A 12,558-nucleotide genomic window follows, 5' to 3' on the forward strand; every position below is an offset into this window, starting at 1 on the left:
TATCAACTGATGCCTATAGCTCATCAAATGTTATAGAGAGAAAGCGTTGCGAGAAAAAATTAGATCTCTGCTGTCGTAAATAATATAAATATGTAAAGGAGCGGTCACTATCAAAATCACCATGTCAAATTCAGTAATTCTGTTCTGATTAACTATATTAACATGTGAATATGCAAAAACACTGTGATTAGATTTTTCTTAACAGTGCTATATTTATATATTTCTTCCTCTAAATGTCGAAAATTGTTTCTACGAGTAATTAGGGAAAATGCCTTTCGAAACGGCTTCACCTTCATTTAGTTTGTATAACCCTGTGTGGAGCCTAACTGTTTTAACAAAATAATTCTCTTGCTCTGTGTAGACAATCAGTAGATTTTATAGCCGAGGATTAGTTTTCCATTAAAGTAACACCAACTCGGAAGAAAGTTTAAACCAGAACATTTTATTAGAATGTCAGTCTAACAATTTTTACAGCTTGTTTAATGGCAGTTCTCCGCTGCTTGCGGGATTAAAAGAATATAAAAGTTAAGGTGAAGTATATTAAAATATGAAGTTTACAAGTCCGCCCGATAAGGCCCTCAACTTACACGAGAAAACACGGGTTCAACTTACACGAGAAAACACGGGTAGCCAAAACTAAAACCGATTCAAGTCAATTTAGAAGCTGGGCAAAAATAGCAGTGAGACAGTGAGCGGTCACCATCAAAATTACCATGTCAAATTCAGTAATTTTGTTCTCATTAACTAATTTGCATCCTGATGGAAGTTGACAAAAGTAGAAGAGATAGTACTGACAAAATAATAAAATAAGAGGTTAATAAATATAAAACACTACAACCGGAGTTCTGCCAATCGGGATGAAGAAGTTCGGAATAGATTTGACAATAGGAAGTCTTAGTTTTTCAGCCTAAGAAATATTCTTTGTCCATAGATTACACTCCTTCACTTTTTATCTACTTTTTATCACAACTTCACTTTTTATATCATCTGTGTGATATATTTCTCGAAGCTAGGGCTATGGTATTGAGCTTTGCAGCTTTTTATTACTTAATTTCTTTCATGTCGGCTCACTTAAAGTTATCGATGAGTCCTATGTAATACCGCAACTATGTCTTTTCACTTGCCATAGTTTTTACTACTAGATTTTCGTCAATCAGGAAACAACTATGCTCACTTCATATATTTTCTTATACTCGTTTGGGAAATATGAAGGTTAAACAATGATGAAGAGGATAGCATTTTCCATATCTTATCCTTGTTTTTAATTTTAATTTTCTAAACTATACAATGTTTTTAAAAAATGGTAAAAATAGAATAAAATTTCTTCGCTGCATATTTTTCTGTTTAAATATTTATTTTATAGAGGAAAACTTTTACTAGATTATTAGCAAAAATTATAGCATAGTTGTTTATGTTTCATATATTCCTAGAAAAATGTTCATATCTGTTTACTTTGTTTCAGCTGTTGAAGATTTGGGTGATCTTGAGCCAGTTCTTGATAGGCCTCAAAGTTTTGCAGATATAGATGGTATAGAACCGGAACAAAAAGCTGAAATTTCACTGGAACCTGATTTGAAAAAACAGAAAACAGAAACTTTAAAAAGACAAGATTCTCTAACGAAAAAATCTACTGATTCTTCTGCACCCCAAACGCCTACAGAAGAAACTGCTGCTTTGCCTTTGACTAGGCAAGATTCGATTAAAAAAGAGCCCAAATCAGCAGAGTCTTCAGTTCCTAGCACTCCTACTGATATTTCAAGTAAACCGCCACGACTATCAAGGCAAGATTCTGCGAATAAAAAACAAAAATCAGCAGAATCATCAGCACCTCAAACTCCGACTGAAACCAGTGCGAACGAATCTTCTTTAGTGAGGAAAGATTCTATCAAAACGAAGTCTAAATTTGCTGAAATATCTGAGCCTTCGACTCCAACCGAAGAAAAATCTGTTGAACCTCCTTTAGTGAGACAAGACTCAGTTACGAAGAAATCTGAATCAGCGGAGTCATCTGAATTACGAACACCTACTGAGAGTAGTACAGAAGCACCTTTACTGACCAGGCAGGATTCTGTGAAAAAGAAACCAAAAAGAATATCATCCGTTACTGAGAAAGAGACTGAAGCAGTTACTCTAGTCTCTGAAGAAAGTGAAAATACAGTATTGACTAGACAGGAATCGTTGTGCAAGAAGGAAAAAATTTCAGTTAGTGAAAAACGAAAATCTGAAATAGAAACCGTTGAAGACAATAGCACTAAAACAAAAGTACGGAGGCAAGACTCATTGAAGAAAGAAGTTAAGAAAGACACATCGGATACAGCAGAGCAATCGAAAGAGAAAACCGATTTCGAATCGAAGCCTGCTAAAACTACCGAAGAGAAGCAAATCAAAGGTGAGGCTTTCAAACCTATAATACCAACAATTATGTCCGAAGATGCATCAGGATCGGATGCGAGATTGGAGAGTATCGAATTTGGCGAAGATAATGCGACGCTGGCGAGTGAAAGTCTGCGTTCTGATGAAAGTTCGCCTGCAAGTGGTGCGTATGAGAAACCTTCCTTGACCATTTCCGCTTCTTATTACCATATGTTATTCCTCATCCCTTTTCTGTGTGCATGTTATGTTGTAACCCAAATATTAGGAGTTATAAAATGGGAGTAAATGCAACATACGATCGGAAAATTTTTTTTTAAAGTTATATGGAATGTTTAATGAAATGGAATTAAACATTGAACAACGTTATCGCAGCCATATAAGACAAAAGTTTAGGAGCTTGAAAAAGTACATTTCTATTGTTAATTTCTTACAAGTATTCAACATTTGAAGCTGTCATAAATGTACTAAGGCAGATGTATTATGTATTTTCTTGCAAGTACAAAATTAATTGATTCAATATTTTATTTTCTAGGAATCTTGTAGATAAAAATCGTGTAGTTGGCTTGTGAATTTGAATTTAATTTTAAATTAATATAATAGAGTTGCAAAAGGTGCTATAAAGTAATTTTTGATAAAACTTTAAAATAATTCTTTAAAAAACTATTATTGTTTTCAAAAGGCTGTAAAATTTTTGCGCATCTGCTTTTAAAATGCGATTGTACTATATCCAAATCAGAACTACTTTTTTAATTCCAATATGTGGTATTTTTTAAAGACTACGTCATACGTATTGCTATCTGTACATCACAAAACGTGCTGTTTATGCGTAGTTCAGAGTATCATTTTCATTCAGACCATTTTTTGCAGGCAAATTTAAAAGCACTCTATTTTTGTTTTAAAAAACTACATTTACAAAAATTTGATTTAAATAATAACAAGCAGGTAAAATAAGTGACATAAATAAAACATTATTGCTGTTGCAAGCGCTTTTGTGTTACATATAAGGGAAAATGTTTTCAACAATATTCGAAATCTTTGCTACATATAAATGAATCATAAACTTCTGGAAAACTAGAACCAGCACTTATTCTATTTTGTCTAAAATATATTCTATAGTAACTTAAATTAGTCTTGTAATTAATCTTTAAAATTAAAGATTTTTTAGAATTTACTTTAAATGAATGTAGGTATTTATTTATACAACATATGTTTAACAAAGTAGGGAATAATATTTTTCATTAATGATTTCAGAGCTTTTACAATATGCAAGCTAACTGTAAAACTTTTTTCTTCAGACTTATAAATATTTTTTTCACTTTCTCTACTTGCTTTCTTTTAACTTTATTAAACTGCTATTATTTAAATGCTTTCACGGGCACTGAAAATTAATGTTTTTAGATTGTTTATAATTTAAAGGCTTTAGAAAACTAAAAATATTTCTTCTATCATGATACTGATTGCGTTGCTGTTGCTTTATGCTTTAATAATTTAATTTTTCTGAATCAGCAGTTTAGTATATGTGTTTGTATTAATTTTTCTGAGATCGTCAGAATTTAGAACATACGTGTTTTCATTCAGCATTTAAATACTTTTAGTATAGAGTGAATTTTTGTGATGCTTGAAATTTTTAAGGATCTTAAATGTAAGAAAAGTATGTATTAAGTTAGAATTATTTTGATTGTGTGTTTATTCTGTATGCATAGAAATCCAAATGAACAAAGGTCAAACTAAAGTATTGTATTCGTATCATGAATTTTGTGTGAAATTTTGTATTTAGGAATGAGTGTGATAAATCTTAGGGCCCAAAGGAATGAAATTAACCACATTCCTCACTTGATAAAATACCAAAGTGTCCAGTTTTTGCAATTTACCTGCACAGTTTTGAACTGTTTTTGTTAATCTTTTTAAAAGGGATATTTTTATATCTGTACATAGTGTACATTGAAGAAATATTAAACAGATTTGGAAAACCTTAAACTTGTAAATAGTTTTCTTTTTGTCTGATTTTTTTATTTTCACTGAAAACATAAAGAAAATATAGAAACACATTCTCATACATTTTTCATAGTCAGAGAAAATTATTTATATTGCTACTTATCTTTTATTTACATTTCTTAGCTTTTCCAATTCGAAAATGATTACCTAAAACCTTTAGAAAGAATTCTTTATCAATTAATGTTTCAAAATAAAATCTTTATTCTGTAGACGTCTGCAAATATTAATTGAGCGCCTACATTTCATTTTAATATTAGAAAATATTTAATATTTTAAGTTTTGAAAACAAACAATATCTAATTTATAAAAGTGATCTTTTAAATATTGCATAAACTTCTTTTAAAATTGTTTCCTGTCTCCTTAATACAGCACATTTACTAAATAAACTGTGTATAGTCTTATGCTGATATTTTCTTTAGTTTGTCCTTTGTTCATCAAGATAAGTGTAATATATCACGTTTTCTTTTAAGTGGTTTTTAATTAAAAAATTCAAGTATCATTTCATTGAAACTTTAACAGCTAAAAAAGACAAACAAAAATACATAATAAATAAATTCGGTTTTCTAAATAATTCTTGAATATTTAAAATATAAATATGGTATGAATATTTTAAAAACAGATAGATAAATATGACTTTTTATAAGATTTTAAGAAATTCATTATTCTTTTGCGATTTTTTTTTGTTTTGTTTTTATGATATATAAGAACAATAATACATATTATTAATTTACTTACTGCATAAAAAGATTATGAACAAATTAAAAATTATTTGTGAAAGTTAAATTGAGTACATTTTTTTTTTGTTTAATGGGGAGTATCGGGAATATAAAATTTAGAAATTAAATTCTGATGATACGAATTTAGTTATTTTAGTCTTATCTGAAACTGCTTCTTTGAATTTCTTCTTTGTAGGCATTATTTACGCTTTTAAATTATTTATTTAGATTGCATATTGTATCGTATGAATAGAAATTCTGAATATCACATATTTATTCTTTTGCACAAAGTTATCGAGTGTAACTTCAGTACTTTACTAAGTTCAAAGAATAACTTAGAAAATTAACTTTTCAAAGTCTGTTTATGCATCTTTTTTACTTATTTCTTTCAAGGTATTTCGGTATTATTTACGCAAGGAAATAAAATTAGGACTTTCAACAATTTTTAATTTCAGTGACAAGTTTTACAACCTTATTAAGTACACACAGTAATAAAGTAACAAATCAAATTTTCATATTTGTTTGTATTTCTTTTAATTTATTTGTTCAAATCGCAAATGTAAATGACATTCGTTGATTAATTTATTTAAAGTTAGTTATGCAAAGAAATAAAACTAAAACTTCTGATAATTTTTAATTTTAATTACATTTCTTGTCTTTCTGCAGCACTGATGAATGTTTACGTCAAAATCTTAGTTTATTACATAAAAACATTTTATTGTAAATTACATGAGTTGCAAATCTTTCAGGTCCACTTAGTTTTCTATAATCTGAGTATATCTGAGAAAAAGATGCAGGAACCTTGAAAATTGTAAATCAATGTCTTAAATGTCTGCATTGACTCTACATACAGGAATACTGAACAAAAAATAGTTATCTGTCTGATTAGTTTTCATACTACTTATTGCGAATGGCATCATTTTATTCGCTAATAAGCAAGAGTCAAGGACTGACGCGGGATGAAATGATATGTTTATAATCTTTAAAATATAAAGAGTTATGTAATTTCCTCACCAACGAGATGTAGTCAAAATATTGCTTGTATGTTTGTCAGGACTACTGTTCCTTCTAATTGCCTTGGGAAACGTCCAGAAATCCTGAGTGGGAACAGGGAGTTTACTCAAGCTATGTTCGTGTGTGCGTGGAATAGACAAACAAGTCAAGAAGGGTTAACTTTACACTTTATTTCTCACAACGAATAGGCGCTTCCGCACTTCGGGATACAGAGACCAACACTTTTGGTCTAAAACGTAAAAAACAAGAAATATTCACTTAATAACTAAATTAAATAAGAATTAAACTTAAATGCTTTACAGAGACTATTAACGCGAGGATCGGCCTTTTGAACCTGCGTATGTAGTGAGCTAGATGCAAATACTACAATACGCCTATTATATCAGCAGGAACTAAGTTCTGGCCTAAAAGCAGACACGAACTGTCTGAAAAGCACGCACGTAGCAGGGCAGCAATAAGGCTGTCTCTCTCCTGGCTAGAAACCACTTCTTAAATACCTTTGACAATTTGCAAACTCTTCAGCATAAAAATCCTACTCTCTCTTGTTCTGGCCGTAAATGGAAAATAAGAGAGGATAGCAAAGTTTAAAATAAAATAAACGTTAGTAAAACTTAAAATCCTTATACGTTCAATGTAGGTTTTCGTATAATTAAATTGTATTTTGTTATATATCATAGTATCTCTTCATTTTAGGAATTATTGAAGTAACGTCGGGTAGACGTTATTTATTGTGTTACTTTTCAAAGCTAGCCTTCATTGCGAGACGCGCAACATAAAATATTTTGGCGACAGGATACAAACCTGCAGTCTTGTGATTCGAAGGCCCCCGGTTCGAATTCCGGCAAGAATGCCAGTCTACTCCTCCCCAAAAGGACATTTTTGATAGAAAAAGCATGTACACAAGAATTATTTCACGCATTATAGAAATTGTATATCTTTGCAGGGCTTGTTGAAAACTCTTATTTTTAAAAGTTCGCAGAACTGCGATGTCTGTCCAAACAGATTCCGAGGCTGCATCTTTTCATCTAAAATTAGTTTTCGGTAATTTGTGTAGTACTTTAGATTTTGCATAATTTATCTGCTTACCGCAGTGTTCAACAAAGCTATTTAATCTGACTGTAATAAACCGTGTGTTTCGTGTTTCATTCTACTCTAAATCTGTAATATAATTCCTCTACTAACTAGTTATCTTAAAGTATCTTTTTGTATTTGATCCTCATTAGCATAAAAGGAAAAAGTTTACTTTTTTGGATAGAAAAATAGAACTATTCAAAAACATTGAAACATTATTAACTTTATTTTGTACCTTTTTTCGTAGATTTTAATGTTCATTTATTTTACTGTTAGTTATATCCCACCTATAACTTTCCACCATTTACATGGAATGGTCCACATCACTATATGTTCACTTTGTACATCAGTGTTATAATATTTTTATTGGAAAGGTTTCATTTAGACCTTCCTTACGTAATTGTTAAGATTCATTTTTTTTTTATGCAGATAGCATTCTTTTCGTTTTGAAGACATATGAGCAGGTTTCTTATAATATCTACTATTAGAAACACGTACAGCATTAGGATTAATATTATGGTTTTGGAATGAATGCAAATGTAGGATTCTGTTGAAATTGGTTTAACATGTATCTTTTAACATATTTATATATATGAAAAAGTGTTCTAATCTATGAAAGAAAAAAAGTTGTTTTCGAAGAGAAATAAAAAGACCGAAATTTTATATAAATATATTTCAACCAGAATGCCGTATTGATGTAGATTCAGCTAATAAACATTAAATGTTATGTAACTATATCATATTTTAATAAGAAAGGATAATACACATATCATAGTATGATTATATCCAATTACTAACCTCCATCTATGCGTATCTGCTGTTATCCGATTCACATACGATTCTTACTTTTGTCTGTTATTTGTGATGCAGTAAGAACTAAAAGTAAGCTGTAATTACACAAGTTTGCCAATTATAAGCTTGTGAAAACCTTCCTGTAATTTTTGCTAATTTGTAAAGAATTATCGCGTCGTGCTATCAGGGTGTAACAGTCTTCACGTTCGATTAGCAAGGGAAGATCGTGATTTGAATACCGGCGTAGATACAATTTATCTTTCATGTTTCCTGGTCCGAAATGTCTAATGGTCTCACTATTTAATCTTCTAGGATGCTGAATCTGAAAATGACCTTAATTTTCCCTCTCGCGTAGTTTTATTGGCAATTGTATTACTCCTTTCATAATTGGTGTATGCGCTATTTACAGCTTGTTGAACTGAATAGTGAAAATGTAGTTAAATAAAATTATTTTAGTCAAAAATGTTATATACAGGGTGGGCATCTAACTTTTGAAATTTGAATCGGCTATAAAAAAATAACTAATGAATATTTAATTATGAGTTTATTAAAAAGATTGGACATTTTCATTTAAAAATGAAATACATCATCATTCAAATGACTGCCACGGCTGGCTTGACAGTACCCCATCCGATCAATCCAATTTTTTAGTACATTTTCGATTGTTTGGGCTGCGGTCGCATGAATGGCAACTTCGATTTCGTGTTTCAAGACATCAATCGTCTCTGGGTATAAGCATATAGAGAGAGAGCGAAAACATCAAAATACAAATGTTTGCATAAAAATTTCTTAGTCAAGAGCTCTACATTACTTTAATCTTTTGTTAGTAAAGCTGTCTTTATTCATTATCTTATTGATAAATTTTCTCTTGGCTCACAAAATTTGACGTAAAATGTTTCTCTACAGGCTAAAGGACTTTTTGTAATAGCCACGCTTCCTACTCTTAATATTGATTATTTTGTCTGTTTTCCCATTCCCATTACTTTGTTTATTTAATTATGGCAAAGAACTGAAGGACTATACCCAACCGGAGGGATGCCTGCATGGAGGACTTTCTAAGGGAAACTGGCTCCTACATATGTATGTTGCACATGGGAAAAACCGAGAAAACGCCTGTGCAGCCAGCAGTTCTTCGGGATTCGAACCCCGGACTGAACTCCAGTGTTCAATGATTTTACCGCTTAGGCGTTGGTAGGTTGTCCCATTCACGTTTGAAACAGTTTATCGCTCTTCAACGTCTAACAGTAATTTGCAAATCATGTTCACAATCCAAGGATCCTATCTTTTTACCATCTCTTTAACGTGTTGGTGGAAACTATGTCCTTGTTTGTAATTTACTGCAAAAAGATTTTCTGGAAAAATATGTAGGTTTGAATTTTAAAAAGCATTATTTATGCATATTGATTGAAATATTATACACTTTCTTAGTAAACCACTTTCAGTTATGGCCATACTGCTACCCAAAAATTTAGTTGTGATATTTTTGGAACAATTTAAGCTATATTCACGAAGGGTTTGAAGTTTTCGTCTATATTTATTTTCTAGTGTATATTCCGATGAAACTGCCTACTTTCAGCTTGCCTTCTGAGAGGGCATGGAATGCAGAGATGCTTTTCAGTGAGATATTTAAAGCAATTACAACTTTTTGTTTCTTCCTTCGGAAATAATTTAGTGAAACCCAGTTTTACAAGAAGGCAAAGCCCGATTAAGACAGTAGTGTTCCTAGGAATAGCGTCTTTTCAGGTCCCTCCAGTGTGCATAAACTGTAATCAGACCCTGAGCAGCATTAAAAGAATTATCTCTGTGATATTTCTTTGAGGTAAAATGTTTCTTTTACAGACTGAAAGAATTTTGGTAGTGGCCACTATCTCTGCTCTTAATATTAACTGTTTTCTGTATTATCCCACACATATATGGAACACATTAATTTAGTGTAACCAACCTGCACAAGAAGAAAACACTTAATATTTTAAGGTTTCAACAAAATGTCTGTTCATTATCATTGCACTTTATATGCATGAAATTTGATGTAAATTATCACAGTTTCATGTAGAGAATGTCCCATAAATACTAAGTAATCATACTTATTCTTGTTCTATAAAAAAGTGTTGTAAGGCGTCATTTAAAGAAGCTAAAAAATAATTTTAAGTATTTAGTTCTATAATTTCTTTAATTCATTAAGCCATTGCTTACGTAACAAGTATTTTTTTTAATTATAAATGTGTATTGTAATTATAGTAAGCAAATATTAACATATAATGTATGTGATAAAAAGTCATTAAATATATGAAAGCATGATGTGTGTTAGATAATTTTTAATGATCAGTTAAAAATTATAAAAAAGGCTTTATGGCAGCAGAAGTGTGTTATTATATTATACAATTTTTTTATTATTATATTTAGAACACAGGGAGATTTTTCCAGAAATAGTTGAACGTAAAAATATTTAAACTGGTCATTTTCTTTCCTTCCGAAAAGTGCTTAATGCACTATCTGTTGAATATATATGTGATGATTTGGAAATGCTGATTGCGATTATAATAGATGCTGAAGCGCAAAATGGTAAAAGCTTGCAGTCATGGTAGATTTTAAATATTCATTTCATTTTTGTTAAACATTCTTTGGCCACGAAACACCTGGCACACCAGTGTTATGTAAAAGCCGCCCAAAACCCAAGAAGATTACACTCCCCAAAATCTCGATACCCATAAACCCGACATCCAAAATCCTGACATGGGAAAATCCAGACATTATTTTAATATTTTATTAAGGTTTTTAATATTTACAAAAATGAGTTGAATTTGAAAACTACATATTTTATTTCTAAAAGGATATAGTGTATATATTTAACATAGTTAACTTAAATAACACGAAGAGTACATAACTAAAATATCAAAACAATACCAAAATTTCAAAATATTTAAAAAGAAACATTCATCCAATACTATGAAGGTAATCCATGATATTTCTATCTGGACGATCGATACCAATGTTCCTTATTCCGTTTTCTCGATCTAGTGTAGCTTTTCTATATTTGGGCATTAGCTGGTCACGAATTATTTGATTTTCTACTTCCTGTTGTTCTGAAATTTTTTCAATTATTGTATGAACGCCAATAATTGCTCACCCTATAACGCATTCCCATCTTCTATGCCAAGCCTCTATGATGTTTGGCGTTCGAGAAATTTCTAAACAAATTGAATTATATACTAACCACAATGTTCGTGGAAAAGTAGTGGAGATAGTAGTGCAGTGCCATTACGCATATATGTCGCCTTACACACACACATAATTACCTACAAACCACTCTTACACATGCACATAATTACCTGCAAACCACTCTATTGCGCTACTAGCTACCCTGTGTTAATATTGGTTCAGAAGATTGAAGACTTCTGGAATCTCAACGGGGGAATGAATGCTAAGGCACTTAAATAATAAACTAAATTTCTCATCAGTAATGTACCCAAGATAGCAATCCAGTTATTTGAATTTTTCTCCACACATGTTCCCCGAAACGAAAAAGGATTAAGAAGGAACAATTATTCTTTCCATAACGTTTTACGTAAACTATCGGGAATTTTCAGATCTTCAAACGACTGAAGTTCTGGAACTCGTACTCCTTTTCTTGTATAACTGTATAGTCATCTTTTTTTTTTTTTTTTTTTTTTTTTTTCTGGAGAGCGCTTTCCGTGGCAAATAAGATTCTATTTCTGGATTAACAATATAAACGTTTGTTTGAATAATTTGACACAATGCAACATTACTTAGCTTCTCACTTTCCTTTATTTGATTTACAGTTACAGATTCATATTTTCATATTTTAGACATTTAAAGTTTTGTGAGCGTGGTGATTTCTATAACAATATGGCCAAAGAACAATCTGTGCATCAAACTAAAAATTAAGTTAATAAGAAAATAATTTATTTATGATTATTTTGAAGAGGTTACTTTGCATGGAACAACAGTAAAGAAATTGAAAATAATTTTTTAAAAATATGGATCACATGAATATATTCTACGCCTTGATTTAGCCACTGTGCTGTCTAAAATATATTATTTTTCTTTGCTTCGCACTGAACATAAACGGTTTTAAAATGCATAATAACACCTCGAAAAGAAATTTTAAAATATATAATAGTATCTACACATAACTAAATATACTGGAATAACATCTTCAAAATTTTAAGGTTTATTATGTTGCTCTGGTATTACTTTTTCACGCTTATTTCCCCATTTTCATTTGATACTTTTTGAGAAATACAATCATTAGGACTAATTATAGCAGGACCATTTCAGGTAACACTTTCTCAATTAACCCGTAAAATCTATATTTCTTCTTCTTCAATGGCTCGACAGCGCTGGGTGAGCTCTGGCCTTCTCCAAAAGTCTTCTCCAGGCATCTCAACTTTTGGCAACTGTTTCCCAGTTCACAACCTTTAAAATATTAAGATCTTTTTCGACACAATCAATCTATCTTAGCGGGGGGGGCTCTGCCTCGGGGTCTATTTCCCATGGACTTTGCCAGAAAGATTTTCTTCCATTCTTCATTCATTCTAGCCAGATGACCAGCCTATTTAAGTCTCTGTAATTTGAC

The 12,558-nt window shown here is 31.0% G+C and overlaps 1 protein-coding gene across 5 annotated transcripts in view; it reads left to right on the plus strand.

Moving 5' to 3' along the window:
• Positions 1-12,558, plus strand: part of LOC118190192 (protein Obscurin-like) — a 735,887-nt gene that overhangs the window by 474,664 nt on the left and 248,665 nt on the right. For 4 of the 5 annotated variants that reach the window (XM_085817109.1, XM_085817110.1, XM_085817106.1 and 1 more), the window contains one exon: positions 1,463-2,536. In XM_085817109.1, coding sequence (XP_085673235.1) covers positions 1,463-2,536 — 1,074 coding nt within the window. The remainder of the gene's footprint in view (positions 1-1,462; positions 2,537-12,558) is intronic. The other variant, XM_085817108.1, reaches the window with a different exon arrangement.

The sequence above is a fragment of the Stegodyphus dumicola genome, chromosome 5, assembly GCF_044657685.1.
Source record: "Stegodyphus dumicola isolate Sdum_Otavi_A_Nest chromosome 5, ASM4465768v1".
Classification (NCBI taxonomy): Eukaryota; Metazoa; Arthropoda; class Arachnida; order Araneae; family Eresidae; genus Stegodyphus; species Stegodyphus dumicola.